Source organism: Rhinolophus ferrumequinum, chromosome 2 (assembly GCF_004115265.2).
Source record: "Rhinolophus ferrumequinum isolate MPI-CBG mRhiFer1 chromosome 2, mRhiFer1_v1.p, whole genome shotgun sequence".
NCBI classification, from domain to species: Eukaryota; Metazoa; Chordata; class Mammalia; order Chiroptera; family Rhinolophidae; genus Rhinolophus; species Rhinolophus ferrumequinum.
In genome coordinates, this window is record NC_046285.1 from 104,594,503 (window position 1) to 104,618,089 (window position 23,587).

Below are 23,587 nucleotides of genomic sequence, written 5' to 3' on the forward strand. Positions count from 1 at the left end.
GTGATACTTCTAAGGCGAGGAGTTCTGTGAAGCAGCCTGTTGATATGGAAGCAGGTGGCCAGAGGAGGCCAAGTAGGTGGCTGGCGGGGGCCTTGGCCAGGTTCTGCTCCTAACATCTGTGTAACCTTCAAGCTATGCAACCTCTCCACATTCCAGTTACCTAGTAGCACTTTTTTCCTCTATTGGTTGGGAGGGTTAAGTTAAATAATGCACGTAAAGTGCTCATGAAATATGTGATGTTTAGAGAACTCTCGTGAATGTGAGCTATTCTCCTGAGCATTATTACATGGAAATATGAAGTCTCTGATTCTGGAGTAAATAGAACTATCTAGGCAGGCCAGTGTGGCATGGTGGACTTGGAATGGAAAGAGGCCAGAAGAAGTTAAGACACTTGGGTTCTGGGCAAACAAGTCTCAAAAGCTTTCCAGGTGTCTGTTTTGCAATCGTGGAACAAAGAAACTGGGGGAATCTCCAAAAGCACTGTGGAGAAACCTTCCAGAATGTTTATGGGGTGCTGGGGGTGGAGAAAAGAGGCCTTGTGCCAAGACATTAGTTTGTTAGGTGTTACGTAGAGTTTAAACATTTTCTTTAAAGAAGGCCTTACTGGAGTTGAGGAGGAGAGCACAGACTGGGTTTCTAAGACAGAGCTTTGGTGTGTGGCCCTTCCGGCTTATTCGATTACAGGTGTTCATTCTATGGAGCGGCACCAATAGCCTCCCCAGGAAAAACCCAAAGTGGATCAGAGTTGGGGAACTCCTATGTCGGGTGACCTCTGAGGTATATGTAAGTTCATTTTCCTCCACATTTGCTGGTACTTATTATTCTCCTCAATAACAGTTCTCTACCTTCTAACTTCTTTGCTCAGGTAGCATTCAAGACATTCCCATATCTAACATTTCCCACCTCCCAGAATTGGGCTGAGAGGGCATGGCTGTAGCAGCCATGTTGTGTCAAGTCCCAAACATGGCACCTTACCAATGGTCTCCATCGTGTCCCTTTCTTCTATCAAAAGCTGAGCCCTGGGTATGTCAATGTGCATTCTCAGGGTCTGCTGTTGCTTGCTCAAGGTGTCTGAAGTCCGGGTATTCTTACTGCGGATACAACAGGGGGGATGAATTAACAAATGCAGTTCAGCGTTGCAGTATGCCAACATAGGCTTACACCCTAACGTGGTTTATTACCCAATAATAATTAGGTATTATCTAATATAATCTAACACTATCTATGTGAATCTCTTGGCAGGGGTAGAAGTGCATGATAGGAGAACGTTCCCGTCGTTCCAATGGTATTTGTTCATATGAAATTTCAGTAGTCAATTGTGAAGTTCAGAAAGTACAAACTGTCAATAGAGATTGGTTCTATATTTATCAATAGGACCTTTGGAATGTCCCATTTCTTGTGTGAAGGTTAGGTGAAACAAAAAGAGTGGGTTTTAAACCAACACCATTTTCCTTTGTCAGATAGGAGCTGTTCCAGTGATGGTCAGGGAGGAAGCCTGGGCGCCAGCTGTGCTTTGGAAGGGGGTTTTACTAACGGATTTGCAGTTATAGCTGGAGTGGTTCTATTTTTGTTCTAGTAACCAATCATAAGCCTTGTTAACTTCCCTGACATTAGTGTTCCTAACTCGTATTGCAGTTTAGCATAGAAAAGAAGCAATTACTGTAAGAATTTTATCTCAAAATTTGTGTACCAGAAAATTATTCTTAGAGTGAGCTGTCTGCAGAAATTAAACGAAAATAGGTAGTAAAATGGCATGGCAAAATCGAATTCAGTTACAGCTTGTGGTTAAAAAAAAAAAAATCTGCGTGTTATGCAAAAATACAAAAAAATTGATAAAGGCTTTAATTAGAAACCCATATTAGAAGCGTAGGTGCTTGGACTTTCCAGAATTGGGCAGATTTTAAAAATAATGTCCACTGAAACACGCTCTAAGAAGCAGTGGTCACTCAGATAATTCAATCAATGCAATAATCCCTGGCATCCATAATTCCAGCTCAACAATTGTCAAAATCTGCTTTGAGAAAGATTTCTGGAGCCTTGTACCTCCATGATGATTTATCACTGTGTTAGTGATATTTAAGGGAGAATAAAGGGGGCATCCAACCACACTAGCTGTAAGGGGCTTTTTGCTCTAACCAAACACTTGCCAGGAGTCTCAGATCCTTCCTTGTCCCTGAGAACTCATCCACTCTTTATTCATTTATTTTCTCAATTACAGTTGATATTCAATGTTATTTTATGTTAGTTTCAGGTGTACAGCATAGTGGTTAGACACTTATGTAATTTATGAAGTGATGCCCCCAATAAGTCTAGGAGCCACCTGGCATTCTTGAACCACGTGGCTGAAGGTCAAGTTCACTCACGGGGCCCTTTAGACATTTGCACGGGAAGTCCGTGTGAATATTCTGAATGTTTCATAATCGCCCTTTTTTTTTTCCACTTGAGTATAAACAAAACAGCCCACGAAAGTGACAGCTTCTGCAAGCTGCAGCATTCCTACCTGGGGCCTGCTTTTGAACCAGATTTCCTACCCTACAGATGAGTAATTGGGTTACGGAGCCAGATCATGTTAATTATGCAGTGCGCAGACTCAAACGTTTCGGCCTGAATGTTTCACACGGTCTGTACACTCTTTTAAATTACTTCCTTAACTAAGTTCTCACTTTATTTTGTTGTTTTTTACAGCACAGATTCAGATACTTGTATAAAATGAAGAACATTTTGGTGACTTGGGGGGCTACAGTTACGTCATGCTTAGACAAGCTCTATTTCCACAGAAACATATGGGAACTACTCCTCTGTGAATATCTGAAAGATCTGTTTAGAAACTTCACTGGGGACTTGAGCTTGTCCTTGCACCAAAAATAGAAGTGTGAGCTAGTTCCTTCTGCTCATCATGAATAGTTATGAGGCCATCAGCAGCTGCTCTACTAACCAGCCATGAACCCAAGCGCGGGCTATCCTTAACAATAAGGGGCGCACTGTCAGATGGACACAGGAAGCCAGCTAAATGACGGCCGTGCACCACTGCAAGTGGCCCAGAGACTCAGAACATGATTAGACTTTATGAGCAAGAGCAATCAAAGCTGGAGGTAAACTCCTCCTCTGAGGACTGTTGCTGTGAAACCCTGCGTGGGAGGAAAGAAAATGGCCAATTAACTTTGAGATTCAGGGGCCAATTCTTCCCCCCTCCCTTTGCACCTGCTGTTCCCTTTGCTTAGAACACACTCGCCCATCCCCACCGCAGTACCCAGGTGGCTGGCTCTCTCCCTTCTACGGAGTGGCCCTCACACTGCCTCTCCCCACTCTCGGCTTAATTTTATCTCCTTAGCACTTAATACTCCATAGCATCTATTTAATCGACTTCTATATTATTTGTCTTTCCCACTGGAATATAAGTTCCACAGGGATATTTTCATCTGTTCTGTTCCCTGTACATCCCTAGAACTTAGAACAGTATTTGGCCAAAGTAGGTGCTCAATAAATGCGTGTTGAAGGTTGTTGACAATTCATGTTGTTCAGGGGTAAAGTGTGAGCTCGGTGACATGTCCCAGAGGCTTTGTTTTGGGGCAATAATATTCTTGTCATTCTCAAAGGGTTATTAGGTCCCAACTGAGTTGTTTCTTAATCTTTGCTGCCATATTTTATAATCTATTGTTATATGAAGGCTGAGTCTCCAAAATTACAATAATCAATCATCAGAACAGCAACTAAGCCAAAAAAAAAAAAAAAAAAAAAGCTATTTAAAGAAATCTCATTTGTTACCTGGAACAAGATTCTGAATGTTTTCACTGTGAAAACAAAATTGAATCTTTCATATAATATAGGTTCATGCTAAATATATTAGTTAGTTATTATTGAAATATAGTCCATCATCCATTTGCCATCTGGTTGTCTGATTAAAATGACAGAGAGATGATGATGGTTCACAGTGATGGTATTTCTGGGCTTAGCCAATAAATTACTTGAAGTTGCTACAACTCTTCAAAGTCTTACTACTTCCTTAAGATTTGTGGAGAAAAAAAAGCTAGTGAAGATGTCTGCACATCACCGCCCCCCCCCCCCCAATATGATATGGAGCATTCTGTAGGTATAAAATAACTAGGTCTACCAAGATCATGTCTCATTGTAATAGTTGGGTGGGTATATTTTATACTACGTGAATACAAATAGGAACATTGACAAAGCTGAACTAACTTAAACTCTCAGTTTGAATGCTTTGCTGCTTACAACTAGCTCTTACTAATACTGGTCCTCGGACATCAATCACATGTTGGTTAGCATCTCAGGGCAGGCCAATCTCACACCTCAGAAGGCGGGTATTTTTTAAAAAAATTATTCTTGCCTAATCATATAAAAGGTAAATCCTGTCTATCTGGACACGGTAGGTGAAGTCTTTCCTTTTTCCTTTCTCTAGGGTGATTGGCTTGGGTGAAAGGGATGAATGCCCAGTAGCATGAAGCCCAGAGATGGGAGATGGCGCCCTGTGGGAGATCCTTGGAGGACTCCGGTTGTCTGTGTTTGTCTGACAGTGGCATCTGCCTGCCTGGCCCTGGGACAGCCAATCCCACTGAAACATGCAGAGACTTTTTTGTGGAACACGGTTGGAAAATACACGTTACCTTCACCAAGATCACAGAATGATAAAAGTAGGAACAATTTCTAAGTGTTATTTTTAGATAAGGAAAGTTAGACACAGAAAGGGGAAATGACATACCCAAAATCATCCAACCAGGTGGAACCGCATTAGGCCGAGAGTATAGATCCTATGGTTCTATGTTTTCACTGCACGGCTTGCTAAGTCCTCAACTTCCCCAGAGAATGGCAGCAAAGATCCAGAAGACAATTTCGTAGTCTGCACCAGGGGGTATGACTTGCCTAGACTTTTCAGGCCACATTCAAAATCTTGCTGTCCCTAAACTCACAGGTAAGTGACAAGGTCTGTTGTTGCTTGGCCTGTTAACTTGCGAAACTCAGATTGAATTGACCCTTCACGATTAAAAGCATCGCTTTTATTTCTAAATTAATCCCATAAGAATCCACCTACGTGAGGAGCTTGGAAATTCTTTTCCTTTTCAATCACTTTCACCCTTTGGAGAAAAACCATCTCAACTGCCTAAATTGGGAGTAATTACTAGTTTTATCATTTCTAATTTGATGTTGGCAACTGTCATCTGGGAATACCATTATTAATTCCTGTGGAAATCAACAGGTGGTCTTTCAACCACAGTAATTGCCCTATTAACAAAGAAGATGCTTCTAACGTCTTGCTCAGGGCTAATGAGAAGGGGGAGGGATGCATTCTAGGACCTCAAAGGAACTAATACCAGATCATCCTAACTAAACAAATGTTGAACATGTCAGAAAACGCAGACTCTGGTGTCATGGGCTTTGGGCCGAGGAATGATCTATAGTTGGGGAGGGAAGGAGGAAGTGGCCAGAAACGCTACAGGAAACAGACTAGAGTACAAAATCAGTGAAGTGGGTTGGGCAGGGTCCCGCTGTGCTGACAAAAGTCATGCCCAGTCTAAAGGGGGCGCTGGATGCAGCTCCAGTCAGCCATTATCAAATGGCCATGCCCAGGTGGTCAGAGCTGACTTTAAGAGAAGGCAGAAAGGCAAAATTTTACGTGAAATCTCTTGATTTCTAAATGGCATCAGTTAATTAATATTTTTAAGTCTACAAGAGAACATTTATTTTACTAGGTAAATGAGTTATTATAAATCAAATGACTTTGTCTTTTACCCCCAGGTGTTTTGTCAGATTTGCTCGACACAAGTGCATACGTGTCTGGATGCTTCTATGTGACCACAGAACGTCCTTATCCTTGCTTAGTAAACAAGTATAGACTTTCACAAGAGCATGGACTCAAAGCATTTCAGGTCAGTTTTCATAATCTTCTCACGCAAGCTTGATCCAGCGTGATGTGATTATGAAGAAGATACTCTCCAGGCCCTTGGCATCTCTGAGCTCTCCTCTAGGCCCCAGATGCCTGCTGCCAGCCATCTGACACTTTCCCTGGATGCTGAAACAGCATCTGAAATTCAACATGATCCATACAAGTCTTTTCATTCTCGTTAACATCCCTCAACCCTTGTCTGCAAAAGAGGAAAAAAAAAGTCCATACCCTGTGCGTCTATCTTCCTAATCATGGAAGACGGCACTAATGATCATCTAATTGCTCACACTAAATATTTCAGATCTGTGATTTCTGCATGTCCTTTACCCACAATCCACATTGTTTTAAAACATAGTGTGACCAAACAGAGATGCTGTGGGAAATGTCATCCATGGGCCAATGGTAGGTGACCTCTGCCTTAGGTCTTTAAAGATACTGGTGACAGGGGGCACGGGCTCTCTGTGAGTAAGAACAAAAGGACTCATTGTATACGCAAAGATGGCGGACGGAGTTAAAGCCAACTGTGCTGAGGTGGGATGAGAGCCCAAACCCATCCTCTTTCCTTCCCACTTTAGACATCCTAAAATGGCGACATCAAATTCACCATCAGGGGCCCTGACATTTTTCTTATCTGGTTCTAGACTCTGATTATCCGCTTCCATGTTGGGTTTGATCATGACAACATAAAAAGCTTAAACAGCAAATACTGGGGCGTCTTCTATAGATGTGAACATTTACTTACTTTTTCAACTAACCCTAGTCATTCATCTACTCAGCAATTATGAGTGGGGCAACTACAGTGCTGGGTGCTAACATGATGATGCTGAATCAGGCTGTCACCTCCAAGACCAGACGGTGACTAGAGATTTGCAGCAGAAGTTGGTGAGTGCCCTAGGAGAGAGGCACTGAAGGTGCCATGGGAGCTGAGGGCAAGCAGAATCTTTCTGGATCAGCCCACTGCCTCGGGAGAGCGCAGGGCACCACCTATTTCTTTTGTGATTTTCCTTCACTTGGCTAACTGTTGGAAGAAGGCTTAACCTCAAAGGTGGTATATGTGGGTGGAAGCAAAACCAAAGCTACTCAGCTATAATGTGCCTTTTTATTTCCAGTTGAATGGAAAACACTCTATTGGTTGAGCCCAATTAACAGCAAAGCTACCTATGGCATGCATACAAGTATATTATTTGCTATTTATATATCCAACATGGATACTCTGGTACATAGAATGGACATTGTATGTCAAAAACAATATGTGTTATCAATTTCAGACTGTCATTTAAAAAAATCATTCAGGCAAGTTGGAAATTGTTCTTTTACACATGATATCTGGGACGGTAGGTTTTGCTCTTACCTCATGAGCATTTCAGCTAAACTCTTTGCATCTGGGGAAAGAAAATTAATATTAGTGCACGATAAACAAGTCGTTAACATTCACTTAGGCATTTATGACAAATACTCTGCAGAGTTAGATGACAATAGCCATTCGAAATGTAATTGTATACCCATACTGCTGCTAATAACCAAAAGTTTAGTGTATTCCTTCTACATGGGAAATACATACGTTTAAATTTATATATATATATATATATATAATTTCTTTTTCTTTTTCCCTTTTTTCTTTTTCCTTTTTTAAATTACAAAAAGAACATAACATTCTGGGGCCATAAAAATTCTCAGACCCCTACTAATGGTTTTATTACAACCTATTTATTTGTTTATTTATTACAACCTGTTTACTTTTAGAAAGCCCAACTTTATTTTCAGTAGTCAGAAAGTTAACATTTTGAAAGCAATTCATTTATGTAATACAAATTCTCCTATTTTTATTATGAAAATGTAAAAATTAAAAAGCTTATGGAACCATAGATCACTTAGAAAAGGTATTAATATAGACTTGTGAGTCCCTTCGGTAGGTCACAGAATTATATAAATGGCATGTCACTGTGTCTGGAAACTTAGATGTTTATGTCACACCAGAAATACATATTTTCCTGTATTTTTTTTTTCTCTGAGGACATTATTTACCAAGACATCATTACCACTCCTGACAAAAGAAATCCTGCCTAAAAATGATGTAGGAAAACAATTCCAGTTTTTTGGTGACTTTGCTTTGAAATTCTCATTCTCCTTAAAATATAATTTCTTTTTACAAATGTTGTCCTGGCAAAAATGACCGTTTCCTTTCTTACAACACAAAAGCCTTCTTTTTGTTTTTCTTTCATTGCTCTCTAAAAAGTCTTGATGTCAAATGTAGTTCAATGAACAGAACTTTCTGGAAATGTATTCAGCTGACTGTGTGACTGGCTCTACAGTGTAGAAATACATAGGTGCGAACATTTCATGTCATCTTTCATCTTTTGGGGGTTGACATTTAAATGCAATCATTTTCATGTCAGGGAGATGCCTGCTACCCTGTTTCCTTGAAAATAAGACCGACCCCAAAAATAAGCCCCAGTTAAGATCTCAGCCCGACGGATGCATTTAGTATGTTATGACGATGTTCCAGAAGAAGATGACATGACTGTGTTTGAATAAATGTAGATTGTTGTACATGAAAAAATAAGACATCCCCTGAAAATACACCCTAATGGAGCAAAAATTAATGTAAGACACAATCTTATTTTTGGGGAAACATGGTATTACTGAGAGGTGCGGACATCCCAGGGATGTAACCACACATGGGCCAGCACCCCGGAACCAAAGCTCAGTTTTTCAAGTCGACCATGCCAGTTCCCACTGTGACCTCCCAACAGGCCCAGTTTTGTGCACAGATGGATTCAGCCTGGGAGAGGAAACAACTCCCTTCTCTCCCACCCATACGGTGAAGCAAAGCAATCAAAACAGCATTTAACTTCCCAGCTCATGTCTTTATATTTATGTGCAAAGATAGAGTAAATACGGTGAATTTCTTCTCTTCCTGAATGATTTAACACTTGCAAAGTAAATATACATAGATGCAAAATACCAGAAGTGTGGGGATAATTAGTTATGTGTAACAACCGAGCACTGGCTAGTTCAGTACTCTAAAATAGAGGGGAAAAAGCCCTCCGAGATGCAAACACTTCAGCTCACGATGTGTAGGTAACACAGACTCAAGGGCCTGCAGAATGAACCTGCTTTTCCCCATTTCGCCCATCATCACCTTTCTTTTACGGTTCCTGTAGTCAGTTTTCTCTCCTGTCATTTTTGTCACACGTGCTCGGGGACTGCAGTGTGCCCCAGGTGAGAACAGAGTTCCCTTCGAATACTGACGCGCTCTAACTGCAGGGTTTCCCTGTCCACGGCGTCTTTGCCAAGGTTATGTTGGGCCACAGGTTTAGGTGCCCAAAGGCATTTTGGTCCAGACTTCCCCTACGCTCATCATCTTACAGCAGATCCCTTTCTTTTTCTGTGTTAGCTACTATTTCTTTCTTCTGATTTCATGTGATGAAAGTTACATTGATGGGAATCCTCATTTTTGTGAGTTCACCTGTGAGAAGCGCTGGGGGAGTTTTAAGCACAGTGTGGGGTCTGGGTGGCACAGTTGCCTTTCAGGGACCATGTGTAAATGTCTCCTGGAGCGTGGGCATGGGGTGGGCTGGGATCACAGCTGAGCACGTATTAGGAATGTGTATTGTGCCACTTACTGTAGGACTGATAGCTCTTGTCCCCGTAATGTCCGTCTCTGCCTGGGAATTATTGTCCTCATTCAGAAACCAAGAAACTGGCACCCAGATATGTTCAGTCATTTGCTGCAGCTGAGCGGGAATTCATAAGCAATGTCTACGTGTTCAAAATCCTTTTTCATGACTATCCTTAAGGCCCTTTATACATAGAATGGGATGTGTCATATCTTCAGAGACACACAGAGGAGCTGATGCTAGTGCCCGCTGACTGAGGGAGACGATCCCAGGAGAATGTTGTCTCAGGTTGGGTCAGTCTGGAAGGATGCAAGATTCCCTACTCCTCAAAGGGAGCTGGGGGTTTTAGGGAGCACAGGCTTAGATGGGAAGAGTGCTCCATGCCACAGAATTAGTGTGCATTCAAATTCTGAGCTCCTTTGGGAAGCAAGGAGTACGTCAGTTTGGGAGGACAGTGATGTTTCCAAGGGTGTTTGTGAACTGGGGATGGTCAAGACATGAAGGAGGAGCTGAGAGGAGGTGACTTTGTGTGACTGGTCCTAATCTGGAAGCTTTGAACTGGTCCCAGGGGAGGAGTGGAAGAGGAGGGCAGAGGTGGTGGTGGGTGGGTGTGGATGCCGCAAACCAGCACAGATCAGGCGACCTACAGTGCTCAGAATGGGGGCGGGGGGCAAGGTGAGAGGCTGTGAGAGCTGGGTTAGAGGACTGCAGTGAGAATAGGGGATCAGGGAGGAGATGGCATTATAGCAGACAGGGGACATCTGCAGGAACCAGGGACCTGCCAGGAGTGGAGGCAGAGGGCACAGGGAGTCCAGGGAAACGGCACGATCTGGACCACGCAGGGCTGTGTGTGGTAAAACAAGAAAGAGGAACGGGCATCTGGAAGGACGTGGAAGCAGGGGTTTGGGTGGAGGTGTTTGCCTTACAACCTATCGGAGTACTTTAACATGTTAAAGGAAGGTGGCGGGCATTAGGCGAAGCTGTTCATGGCAGATTTGGAATCAAGTTTGGGAAAGACGTCAGGGCTGAGATGGGGCTCAGGGTCTTGTTCATGTCTGTGTAGAGACGGTGGAAAGAGAAGATGGAAGCAGCTTGGACACACCTCTGTATGGGGTGAGAAGAGAATCTGGGGCCACCTAAGATAATGTTTAAAAGTCCTGGAATCATAGTCTTAAGAGCACTGAAGGCTTTTCAAATCAACCTGCTAATAAATGTTCGACCCCCGACCCTGTGTCTTAGACAGATGTTGAAATGAGCTGGGGCCGTTGGATGCCCCAGGGCAGGGGTCCGTAGTGTTGCTGCACGTCCAGTGCCCAACCTCTCGCTCCCAGAAGTGACCTGCCCATCAAGTCTGTTGATCTCTCCCCCCTCAACCTGTCTCCTTGGGACATTTGCTTTTGTCTCTCTCCTTAATTCAAATCTCATGGACTAGTCAACCACCCCTTCCTGGCCTCCTCAACTCTAGACTCTCAGCTGCCTAAGTGACATCCACACTGCAGGAAGGGTGAGGAATCTGAAACGCACCCATCACTGTGTCACACCTATGCTTTGAAACTCACAGGGACCTCCCTGCCAGGGAGACTGCTCAGCACAGAGTCCCAGCCTTTGCATGCTGGCCCCACGCTGTCTTTCCAGCTCTGTTTCCTCTTACTTCTGGCCCCCAGCCCTCTCTCTGACTGTCTTACTCTTGCATTCTCGGCAGAGGCCCCCATCACTTTGTTCCTCTAAGGCCTTTGGCACCTTCTGGAACCAATTACAAGCCATTTGAGTATTTCCAAGTAGCTGCCATGTCTGCTTGACTCCCGCTTTCTCGTTTCAGGTTGAATTTTCTGATTTTCTCAACCACTCCTTAGATGGCATAATTTCTAGGTAATTCTCTACTTGGCACTCTCTTCTATGAAAGACCTACAATTTTTTACTGCCGTTTATTAAATGAGACAGCACAGAAACTGATATTCTTCTTCTCTCACACCAGTGAGAACACAATGCTCACTATATGTGTTGCAAATGAGTTTTCAGACGTCTATAGAAGACTTTACAATGATCCCTGTTAGATTTTATCTCCTTAGTTTCAGCCTTTCAAAATCTCTTACAACCTGGATTCTTCCCTCTAACACGTTGGCTTTCCCACCTGGATTTGTGTCACCTGAAAATCGGCTCAGCCTGCCTTTTTTCAGCAACAGCCTGGTGCTCCCTTATCAATCAGCCCTGTGACAAAGCAAACCGGGGTCATCCAGGCCTCCGGTAAGCCCTATTCTTTCCTGACCACTCACAGGCTACCCTTTCTGTAAACTAAACTGATTTATTTCAATCTATAATTTCTAGAACGTACTGTTTTTGAAACGGGGTATGAAATATAACTATTTCCTAACATCTCTAATTTGCTTATTCAAAGATTATTTTCAAAGGTTTTGGGATTATGTTTGGAAGTTTTGTGCAGAATCCTGAAATGTTATCCTTCGGCGTCTAGGGACAAGGCCGCCATGACACCTTCCCTTCAGGGCGTTGTCATAGCAGCGATAGGTGACCACAGTTTCCTGCTTATCATTCGGAAATTGTGTAACAGTTCATTGTAAATATGGTTTGCCTCCCCTAGGGACTGGGAATGTGATTTTATGCAGCATACTTTCCCCTCCCCCCACAATGACTAGAACTTGGTAGGTTTTGAAAGAATGAATCAATTCAGAAAATCAGGAGCTCTGACCATTTTTTCAAGCAATGTGTGTTCCACTTGTCTCTCTCTCTCTCTCTCTTCCTTTCTCCTTCCCTTTTTCTAGATTCCCTCCCCCTTTCTTCTTCCCTTCCTTTTTTTATGATTCTTGTTCCATATTTTCTGGCTTGACTAGCACTTTTCCTGACGCACATCAGAGCAGAGCAGATGTCACTACCTGCCACCGTTAGTATGACAACATTGTCCCAAGCCTTGTTCTTTTTCTTGACCAACACAGTCAAATAGCCTTTTATGTCGCCTGTCACATTTTTTCCACCCCACAAATTTTGGCTCAATCTCCGATTTAGATTCTGTGACACCTTTCCCAAAGCCCCTTGCTGCGCCTACATGTCCGCCCTTGGCTCTGTGCTCCCCCCACAATTTTTTGGGTTGGGAAATGATGGGGAGATAGCACCAGGAGGGTCCACGAATATTGAAATGTGGAAGGAAGGAGTTTTAAAAAACAACATTTGCTGACACTCTGCATGCAGCAAGAGGGGGAGAAACGGATCCCTGAAAGGAGAATTTGTGATCGTAAGGTAATCGGTCATCTGCCTCAGGACAGCAGTTTCACCTGAGCCGTGGGGGTAGAGGTGACACCGGGAGGGTTTAGGAGGCACAGAGAAGCAGTGGAGCTGAGTACAGAACACTCTTCCGAGAATTCCATGGTAAAAGGAAGAGGAGAGGACGGCAGTAGGTTGAAGATATGCAAACTAGGGGAAGACTGAGGGACAGTGAATATAGAAATAAAAAAGGAATAAACTGGATATTGCTGATGGGCAAAAGTAAAACTATAAAGTAGCCATTGATACAGTGTTAATACGTCTTCTGATTCTCTGTCTCATTGATAAACCTTTTTAGCCTAACTTAATATTGATGGGACAGATGATTTCTTTTTCAATATTCCAAAGTCTGAGGAAGTTTCATGGGAGAAGAGCTGGCGGTAGGCAACGGTGACTTGGGCTCTCCTTCTAGTTCTGCCCTGACGTATGTTTTTGGAAAGTTTCCTTCAATTTCCATGTCAGCAAAATAGGGCATAATCATATCAGGTTTATACTCGACCTATTTGCACAGCTATGAAGAGGCTAACACCAGACAGTGTATAATAAAGGGTTACAGAAGAAGAAGAGTGAAAAAATGGAAGATGTTTGTACTCTGCTGATAAAGACATGGTTCAGTGAGTGCTTGGGGATAGGCACCCCCAGTTAAATCAGGAGCATCTCAGAGTGGTGTCCCCCAGTCCCCTTGTTCTTCCCGTGGACCGTTGCTTCCATCTTGGGTCTGCACATGGCATGATGGTCCTTACCAACCAGGTGGCACAGACCACATGGCTGCAGGGGCCGGGCACAGCCAGTCTCAGTCACTGCACTGAGCTAGTGTCGAGAGTCTGAGTTACCTCATATTTATATGCCCAAATGCATCTTTTAAAAAGAGGAATCTCATTCACAGACACATGGCTACATTTTTGTTTCCAAAATTCTAGTTAAGTAAAATGGAACACGCTTAGGGCAGTGCCTTCATTCGGCTGTCACTTGCACACACCCACAACAACAAAAAGCCGCTTTGGGGGTGGCCGATAGTACCCAGCTTTACCATCCATCAATAGTGCTTATCTGCAAGCCCCCTCGCAGCAGCCCCTGCTTTTCTGTGGAATTGGGATGGGTCTCCTAAAGAGGTACTTTGTAAGAGCTATAAGTCTGAGTTTCACTTTTTATAAGATCACAAATAAAACTTCCAACCATCAGCATGTCCAAACGGACGCTGATTTAAAATAAGTACCCGAAAAGAAATCCAAAGATACTTGGAATCTGAGCAAACTGCTAATAGGACAAACATGGATAGAACAGACCCCCCAGGCAGGACAAAGCTCTGGGGCTGATGCCAGTGCTGTCCCTGCTGGCTGTCCCCCCTCTCTGGTCCTCGTGACACTGGCTGCCCTTGGCTTGGCCCTGCCACCATCCCAAGGCTCCTTTGCTTCCCACTCTCTAACACAGAACCCCCTTTTTACTTAGTTATGCCATAACAAGTTTGGAGTTTTCAGAGGGTAATTTTATGAAGAAATCAAGACAAGGAAAAAAGAGAAAGCAAAAAAGGATGAAGGAAGAAGGGTGACAACCCAAAGCATAGAATGAAAGAGTTTCAGAGTCCGCGGTTCTGTTCCCACGGAAACCACAACTTGGGCATCTAGTAGCTTGGCGATGAAATCTCCAGGCTGCACACTCCCAATTTCTTCACTCACAGTACTGTGTACTTCCTGCACACACGGGGAAGAGCTGTGGCCACCTTTATGCACTTTAAGTCCCCCCCCACCAAGTCTACCTGCCGCCGGTCTCCTAGGTACACACCCCTCTTCCTTTAGGTGTTTCAAGTTCAAGCCAACGTTTGGTCTTCTAAGCGAGGAGAGTGTTTAGCTCATTTGCAGAGCAGATCAATGGCATGTCAGAAGTCAGACAATGACGACGACACCTCAGGGCTCACCCCTTCAACTGTCCCCCTGTAGAACCACCAGACTAGACTCTCCCAGGGAATGGCCTCTGAACCGGCCAGTTTGATTAACCCTTTCCAAACCATGTTTAAAATAGTAAATATGTTCCTGTTCCAGGGAATAAGGGCATTTTGACGCAGAGGCCTGGCCAAATTTTGTATCATCCATTGATTTTTATTTTTGGCTTATTTGAAGTCTTGGAAGTAGCTTTTTGGCTCAGCACTGCCAGTTGCCCCTTGGCACGCTCTTGGGTAAACTCCTACTAAAGGAGGAAGCTTTTAGGGGTCCTGGCGTTGATTACTTGACACGGGAATCAAATTTTTATAAGGTTAGGGCTGCTGGGATCATGGGCCCAGCCAGTGACTCATTCTCTAACCTAGCACTTCAAAGGATCTAGAAGTGGGGAAAAATCAGGGCATCATCAAAAGCAAAATGTGGCTTCTGAACTCCTGGATAAGGTGATAGATTTTTAAAAAAATGTAGCAGTTGCAGACAATTTAGACTTTGCTCTGCTCTAAAATTAGTAAAGTATTCAGGAAGGGAGAATATAGGTTGGCTAGATTGCTTGAGTCCCATTTTCTTTCTTTTTTTTAAAAAAAATTTATATAAAAGAATATTATATTGTATTCACCTAACTAGGTTGCTTGTCTATACGGTAAAACGTATCCTGCTTATAAACATTTGGCAGTTTGTAGCAATCAGACAAGGTCAGCAACATGAAGTTGACCTTATGTAGTAACTAACAGTGTCCATTAGAAACCCTTACGATATTTTTTCAATAATTCACATTTTCTTATTTCCATTTTTGATCCTGATCAGTGGCTGCTCAGGCAACATGGAAAGGTTGTTAAAAACATCCTCGCTTTGGACAATAAAAATATTACGTGAAACAAGTCTTTCTGTAGAACCTGGAAACATATTTGAACTCATTCTAACCCAGGCACAGATTCTGTGCCTTATGTGGGTCAGGTTCTAATTGAATGATCTACTAATGAACTTGTTTAATAGAGAAGCACTTACTACATTAAACTCTGCGGCTGCAATTTCCTCCCATGTCATTCAGTAACATTTCAGGGGCTCTGCAGGGCTACAAGACCAAGACCTTTCTGGGACCAGGCCTGGCCTTTCACTGACTCCTCGTCACTTACTCTGTCCTTCTACGGCACCCTTCCCACAGTTTTAGAAAGATGAGCCTGTCCCTTGTAAGCCTGTAGTCACTGCCCCTACAGTGTCAGTGCCTATGTTTCTGGGATGGAGTCTTCATAATCTTTCCTCTCCAGGACTTAATCCAACTCTTGTGATCAAATAGAAATGGTTAATAAGAAGATTTTGCTATTGGGTTTTAAAAAGGTTACATCTGGCCCATGGTAGATAACCAACCATGGCTTGTTGAATGGAATGTGTTTCAGTGCGTCCGCATGAAAACTTGCTGTTAGGAAGCAGAGGGAATTGGGTACCCGACCCTCTGTATTCTCACTGCCCTCCTGTCAGACTCTTGACTCAGAAGCCTTTATTAAGCATAGACAAAATGCAAGTCTGCAGATGCCTTTGTCTGTGCAAGCCTCTGCTCTGGAATTCATCGCTCCTCGGCTTCCCTCATGAATACATCTTCTTTGCCACAGCAGTTACTTTCTTCCCACTGAAACCTTGGTGTTGGCTCTATCTTTCCTCCCGCACAAAGAACACAAAACTGTTTCCGGGGAATGAAAAACCATGCTCTCTGCCCTGATGTATTGCTTTCCTTACCGAGACCCACTACAAAACGCGGGTGTCTACAAGTAGAGGTGCCAACAATAAAAATGCCAGTTCCAGCAGCTCTTCCGGACAGAGCCCTTGCAAAGCAATAGCTAAATTACAGGAACTGTTCAGAATGAAAATAAAGGAGGCATGAGCCCACCATCAGTCTAACCCAAATGCATCCGTAAACGTCAGCAAAATCTTTAGCTTCCTTTCCTTGCTCTTTATAAGGATGAGTGAGGTTGGGGCACTTAAGTTGTAAGTAGAACAGGAACATAAAACAGTAGCTGGGAAGGAGGGAGTAAGCAGCAAAGGGTAGGGGGAAAAAGAAAAGGTGAATTTGGCAGAGGGTGCTAGAACACTGGGAAAGATTGCCTTGATGTTTAACCTATTTGCTGCCAAACCCTTGTAATCGAATAGAAATGATTAATAAGATTTTACTGTTGTTTTAAAACAATGCTATATTGGGCAATTCGTTGTCTTCTAAATGCAACTAGGCTGTCTACATGCTATAAGGACAAACTCCCCCGCCATTGGTCGATCTACGGTACCTCAATAATGCCCCTGATGTCCAGTTTATGGGATTCTATTTTCTGTGAAAGGGTTAAAAAAAAGTCCCTTTGGTATTTCAGTGAACACTTGTGAATGAAATACAACATACCTCACTTTACAATGAACTTCTCAACATATTAGGCAGCAGTATATCTTTTTAGTGCTAGTTCATGCAGTTCTCAGATGGCCTTTCCTTTTCTCCCCAGTTGGGATTAATCACTCTCTCTTTTGTGCTTACATAGAATTTGCTTGGAGCCTCCTTTGAGCATTCATGGCATTTTTTTGGTCTTTTCCTGGTAGATGCTGATATGTCTCCCCTCTACACTAAACCTAGAATTCAGAGGCTCTTTCTTTCCATCTTTGTACATCAAACACCTAGCATGGGGTTAGGATATAGGATTCATTCGAGCAGGGTCCGTAAAATGAAAAGATAAGTGGTTAACAAGTTAGAGAGGCTATTTCAACGAGATCGATGTTGCATTTGAATTATCGGGCTGCAGAAGATGTAAATGGAAGGACAGTTAAAGTGTACAGATGGAGTGCAATGGACTTCAAACATTTCAATTTGTTGGCAAAGTGGACGCAAAATGATAGTAACAGGTGCCAGAGTCACATACGAGGAGCGTTTCGGAGAAGTGAAGACAGGTGGAAATGCCGCCACGTTCTGCTATTCTAACTAGATCAGGATCAAATGGAGTATTTACTGAGGACGTCAATGTTGTCTACATATATCCGCAAGGTTTGGGGACATCACAGATATGTTTTGGGGGGGTGCTTCCAGATTTGTTCCTAAAATGTCACTTTGAAGACTATACAGGCCGCTGCGTGACGTTACCCCACACTGCACTGATAGCAAAATGCGAACAAGGTGTATATGTAGTTTTACCAAAAGGCAGCTTGGTTAAATGCCCTGACAGTAAAAAGCAAAGGACTCGGACACACTCGTCCTGCACAGGGTTTCATGTATGAAAGAACTCATTGTCCTCACACTGCAGAGCAAGGGCAAGTAATGGCTTTTGGCCAGGAGCTGGGAATAGCCTTGTCGCCAGAACCCTACCGGGCCAGGCATTAAATAACAGTGCCCAGCAACCATGGATCTCATCTGGCCTACGTTCCCATCTCCTATTATTTTTTCTTAGACTGAAACTCTTGCACCAGCTCAGATTTCTAATTCGGAAAAGCATATATTTTCTACCTCACAATGCTTTACCAGTACCATCAGCCCTCAATTTCTGCTTCCTGCCAATACAATAGTTTTCATTTCTATAGCACATCTGATATAGTGTTTCCCCCAAAATAAGACCTAACCAGAAAATAAGCCCTAGCATGATTTTTCAGGATGACACCCCCTGAACGTAAGCCCTAATGCACCTTTTGGAGCAAAAATTAATACAAGACCCGGTCTTATTCTGGGGGAAACACGGTAGGAAGCGTAACTGGTGGCAATACTGGAATGGCTGAAAATTAAAGAAAGTGGGTTGATAATCCCGCGAGAAAATAATTTCCTTTGCCTACTGACATCTAGGATTCAGGAGATAGGTGAGAGGCTGACTTTCACTCAGCTTCCACTGGACCAAGCAGTAACATGTGTCTGGCTTTTCCCGAATGCTCTGTGGTCTTGCTGAAGGCACTTCACAGGATCAGGTAGCTGGGGGACCTGGCGGGCCAGTGACGGTGGGCACATGTGGGTGGACGGCAGAGCCTGGACTCACCTCTCAGCCTCTTCAGCCTCTGCTCCCGCCTCCTTCTCCGCACCACCAGCAAGAGTGCAAACAGCAGCAGGACACCCACCAAGATGCAGGAGATGGTCACCAGCATCTTGAGCCCCTCGTTGGTTGTCAGCCCTTCTTCACTTTGGACAACGGACTTAATGAGCGGAGGGATTGTACCTGAAAGCAGGGCCATGATGTTAGATGGCTATTAATGAAGACAGCACGACAGAGATTTCAGGGATGGCGGGTTACAACAATCACGCCGTGTGATCCAAGGGTGTCCAAGATGATGGGAAATGACAAGGACGCTTTTTCTAGGTCCTCGCTAATTTACCTACTGGCTCACTCCCCTCTTCCTGCCCACCTTCGGACTTACCCTACAGCACATCAGATCCAGACGTGCACTGGGGTAAAGTGTTATCTCTTTGAAAGAGGCTTCATTTTGCAGCGTACTGCTGAGTGCGGGCACCTAGAAGCATAATGTCCAGGCCAGGTGCTTAAAAAAGCCACGTGCATTTACCTGGCACTCAGTGTCACCCAAAGTGCACTGACAGAGGCTGTTTGAAAAATTGCACGTCAAAAAAGGAACAATAGGTTTGGCAAGGGAACAGAGGAGCATCTGCAGGGAGACTGTACTAGATACACTGGTTGAAAGAAGCTTAAAATCCTTTTGTGTTTGGTTATTCACTTGCTTTTTATCACAGGGGTAAGACCAAATGCACTTTAGAAACTCTTATTTTAGGTTATAAGAGCTACAGACAACTTTTCGAAGGGGAACCATCCAGGTGAAAACAAGCTACTTATTGACCGGACACTGTTAAACAGTGCTATGAAATTCAGATTATTTAGAATTCTAAGGAAGCACCTAAGCAGACTCAACTCTGAGCTATTGTAAGCTGCCTTCTGTGCAGGGGCTGAATACAGTGGGGCAGAGATTCAGACACAGATGTCCGCTTTTTATGGGGCATGGACTTCGGCACCTCCATCACGTAAAATGCTCCATCTCACTGTACTCTCCACGTAAAACAAGGGCCAGGAAGCCAGAAATTTAGGAGAAATAGTACACAAATCATATAATTTCCCCATGAGCAAAAATGATCTTTATCCTGAATTTAGTCAGTAGAGTCGAGATAATAGAACCCCAGGCCCCTTTGCAATCTGTTAAGGTGAAGAAGAGTGTTCTTCCAACTTTATAGTGCTTTTGGCTGGAACCCCAAGTCTGCAAATGCTCAGAGCCCAGGTCAGGGGCACATAAGGGATGCAGGTGAAGATGAGCTTGCAAAACCAAGACACCACAAGGACAAGCAGAAATGTTTGGCTATAAGGAAATGGCAGAGGAAAAGTCAAATAAAGAGAGATGGAAGGAACTGAAATCGGATTGGTATAGATATGAGGCTAATTGTCAATGTTTGTTTTCCCAAAATGAAGAAAACTCTTCAGGCAGATGTGACAAAAGAGATATTAAAGCTATATATCTATCAAATTGTTCCAAAGAAACACATAATGTTTTGCAAGGAAAATATAAACATGTATCCTTATTTCTTAGTGTCATAAAATCATTTCAAATTTCAGAAAAATGCAGCTCACAAGACTTTTTCATGATTATAACTTAATCTCCTGGATAAGGTGAGAACATTACATTTTTTATTGTTAGAAGACAAACATTGAAAATCGGCAGAGTACTTTGTGAGTTAGAGCCAGTTTCACATTCTGCACGTGAGTGGTTTCCAATTAAATGAGTAGCTGTGAACATATCACCGATGGGCACACTAGGTAGGCTAGCATCTGCTCAGGTTATAGATAAGCTCCATGCCGCAGTGTGGTTAATTAATGCAAATTAATGGTTAATTAAGGCCAATTAATGCAAATCAGTAATCTAAAGTAAGAAATTTACGTCCTACCCAAATGGTACCAGACAGCAAAGGACTTCAGGGAACCCATGAATACTAAGTGAAGTGTTTGGTCAGTGCCGAAGACTGAAAACTTGAACCACAATGGGGAGAAAGCAAGTTGGAAGTGCTGCTCTGACTGTGGGATGTTTTGTGATGGGGATATCTTTGAATGATGTCACCGGTAACTGAGGGCTGGAAAGTCAGGAAAGCATCACCCCCAGAAGAGAACAGGAAGGAGCTGGGCAAGGCCTCCAGGGCCATGGGGCACCGCAGAGGTGGGGCCCCAGGCTGCTGTGACCAATACCAGGGGGGCTTCTACCAAAGGACCTTCTTACATTCACGGGCCCACGGCCTGAAATGCTGGAGACGAGCCAGGGCTCTGGCTGGGGAGGGCTTTGTAAAGCAATGGCCTCGGACAGGAGATTCAGGCTGGGTTCACACAGTGTGCCAGAGCAGGAAGAAGCGGCTCTAGGGGCCACCCTGCCGGAGGCAACGACATAAGGATCCCAGGCAACATCACCTCATTAGGTTCTTTGATTGTTTCTTGGGTTCATGGACCTTCTTTTCTTAGAACAGTATAACCTTCACTACACGGATGTTCCTGCCAGAGCATATAAACAGAGAAGTGGACACCCCTTAGCCTGCCTCGTGGTGAATAAAGTATTGGGGTGCTTGCTCAGGTACAGACTTTCTAGGCTAAGTTACCCAGCACTGTGGTCTGGTCTGATCAGTGAAGACTGGACAGAAGTCTCCGAGGGGAGCTAAGCCAGGAGCCCCAAACATTCTGATACATTGCAGCCGGTTTCGCCTTGTGATTAGAGCCTCTAAAACCATGACTGCTGCTGCCCGAGTCACAGTCACCGCCAGGTTGCAGAAAGCATCGTCAACATGCCGTCAGGACTTCCCAAGTTCCCAAGGCACAGCCTCCAATGACACACTACCTTTCAGCTTCACTGGGCTGGACATTTGTTCAGCTACCAATATACGACCCTTGATACTAGTAGTTGCAGAAAAAAAAGGATAAAAGTTAACCATTTATTTTTGGTCAACTAAACCTCACGAGACCTCTCACCTGACTTTCAAAAAAGGCCATGCAAGCTTCGTGTGTGTGTGTGTGTGTGTGTGTGTGTGTGTGTGTTAGCACGTACGTGCACTAATATCCTACGACATGGTTCTATTTCTATCAGCGTCTCTATTTCTGCTCAGAGAGTACCGGTAACATAGCTCCTTTACCATGGAAAACTGTTTTTGCACATGCAGTTTAAGGGCTTAATGAGAGCAAAACAGAAAGCTGTTATGTGGATTGGGATGGGGTGGGGGAGGGGTGGGAGACAACAAAAGCCGTGTTAATTCAGTCACTGACAAGGAACAGAAGCACTTGGTAAAGAATCTTGCAGCCCAAAGCAAAATCACTCCTGCACCAGACTCCCTAATGAGCGACCCATTGGCCCTCAGCCGCTTATTTCTGGATCACAGCCCTGGTCACGTGGGTATAGGGAACTAGGGAGCCCTGCAGGGAGTGGGCCCAGAGCCTAATGGAATCTGTGGGCAGTGGTCACTGCGCCAAGGATGCATGTCAGATGGGGAAGTGACAGTGAGCACGCGCACGTGCCCGGAGACACAGACAGGGGGCTACGGAACCAGCCAGCTTACTGCCGTCGTAGTTGAGCGTGGCGAAGTGGGCCTGCTTCTCTGCACAGCCGGCGCTGTTGCACACCCGGATCTGCAGCTCATACCAGGTGGCTTCCTGCAGGTCATACAGAATGTACGACTTGGAGAGAGATGTCCGCTGAGCCGTGGTCCACACTGTGGTCCCAAAGGGCCTGTACTCAAGCGTGAAGGAGGTGATGGGACAGCCACCGTCATTCCAGCCGATGAGGTTCAGCCTCACGCGCGTGGTGTTGATGCTGGCAAAGAGTTCCTGCTCCTTGGAGAACTGGGGCTCTGCGGAGGAACACACCATGGGGTCAGCCCAGGATGCATGAAAGAGGGATGGCGGAGTCGGCACCCCCACCCCCTGCTTTCTCCACCTGTGGGGGGCCCTCAGTCCCAGTGTGGGCCACAAGCCACCCCCAATTTGTCCCCTACTAATAAGGACCCCACGCACCAATGCGCTTCTCCTACTGTGACGAGCTAGGTATGCGAGAGGAAACTGGGTGGCTACAGGTTCTTTATGTGTATCTCAGAGCTCCCTGAAGAGCAATGCTATTTTCGTGTAGGCCTTTCCTTCAGTGGTTCTGAAGGACCCGCTGCAGTGTGCTGAGCTCACCTGTTTCCATTCTCATGTGAACGGACCTGACTCAAGAGGAGACAGAGTTGGAGTTGGGAAGTACCAACAGGTGTCCCTCATGATGCAAATGCTTCATACGGGCTCCCAGGGCCCCGCCAGACATATTTCTGCATAAATCAATCCCTCATCATCTGAACTCTTACCACATGTTATCTAAAACTCTGGCCAGATCCAAATAACACCTTTGCCTTCTCAATTCTCTCTCTCCTGCCATCCAGTCCACCCCACCAGATAAGATTCAGATGTGAGGGAAACCTACAAGGAATCTCTTTTCACCTCCCTCTTCCTGGCGCTCCTGGGCTGCAAATTTCACCACTGAATGCCATTTCCCTGGGTTCATCCCCCTGGGGCCCATGTTTGGATTAAAACAAAAACAAACACCTCACATTGAAGGTTGACAATCTGTCCCAGTCACTTTCTACCTGAAAAGCAGGTCTTAAGAGGCAACCTGAAAGTTATATAGAGGGGCTCTGGGGTGAGGAAGGGAGAAGGTAAGAGTACAAATGTCATATTTCATGGTTGCCCAGCCTGGTCACCAAAACCCTTGATTTTCAAACGACACTTTTCTTTTTAATTGCAAATGAAATATTGGGGAAAAAAAAGAAGAATGAGAATACTCTGTAAGCACCGGTCTTCTCTCTCATTATGCTATATGTAACATTGCTGAACCCATTTTGGCAAAAACAATGT

General features: G+C 44.2%; 1 protein-coding gene across 2 annotated transcripts in view; it reads right to left on the reverse strand.

The window, feature by feature from the left end:
• DSCAM (DS cell adhesion molecule) overlaps window positions 1–23,587 on the reverse strand; it is a 640,159-nt gene that overhangs the window by 29,444 nt on the left and 587,128 nt on the right. For both annotated transcript variants that reach the window (XM_033091571.1, XM_033091562.1), the window contains exons 26-29: window positions 22,261–22,551; window positions 18,716–18,892; window positions 7,251–7,281; window positions 976–1,091 (exon numbers count right to left, since the gene is read on the reverse strand). In XM_033091571.1, the coding sequence (XP_032947462.1) occupies window positions 976–1,091; window positions 7,251–7,281; window positions 18,716–18,892; window positions 22,261–22,551 (615 nt within the window). The remainder of the gene's footprint in view (window positions 1–975; window positions 1,092–7,250; window positions 7,282–18,715; window positions 18,893–22,260; window positions 22,552–23,587) is intronic.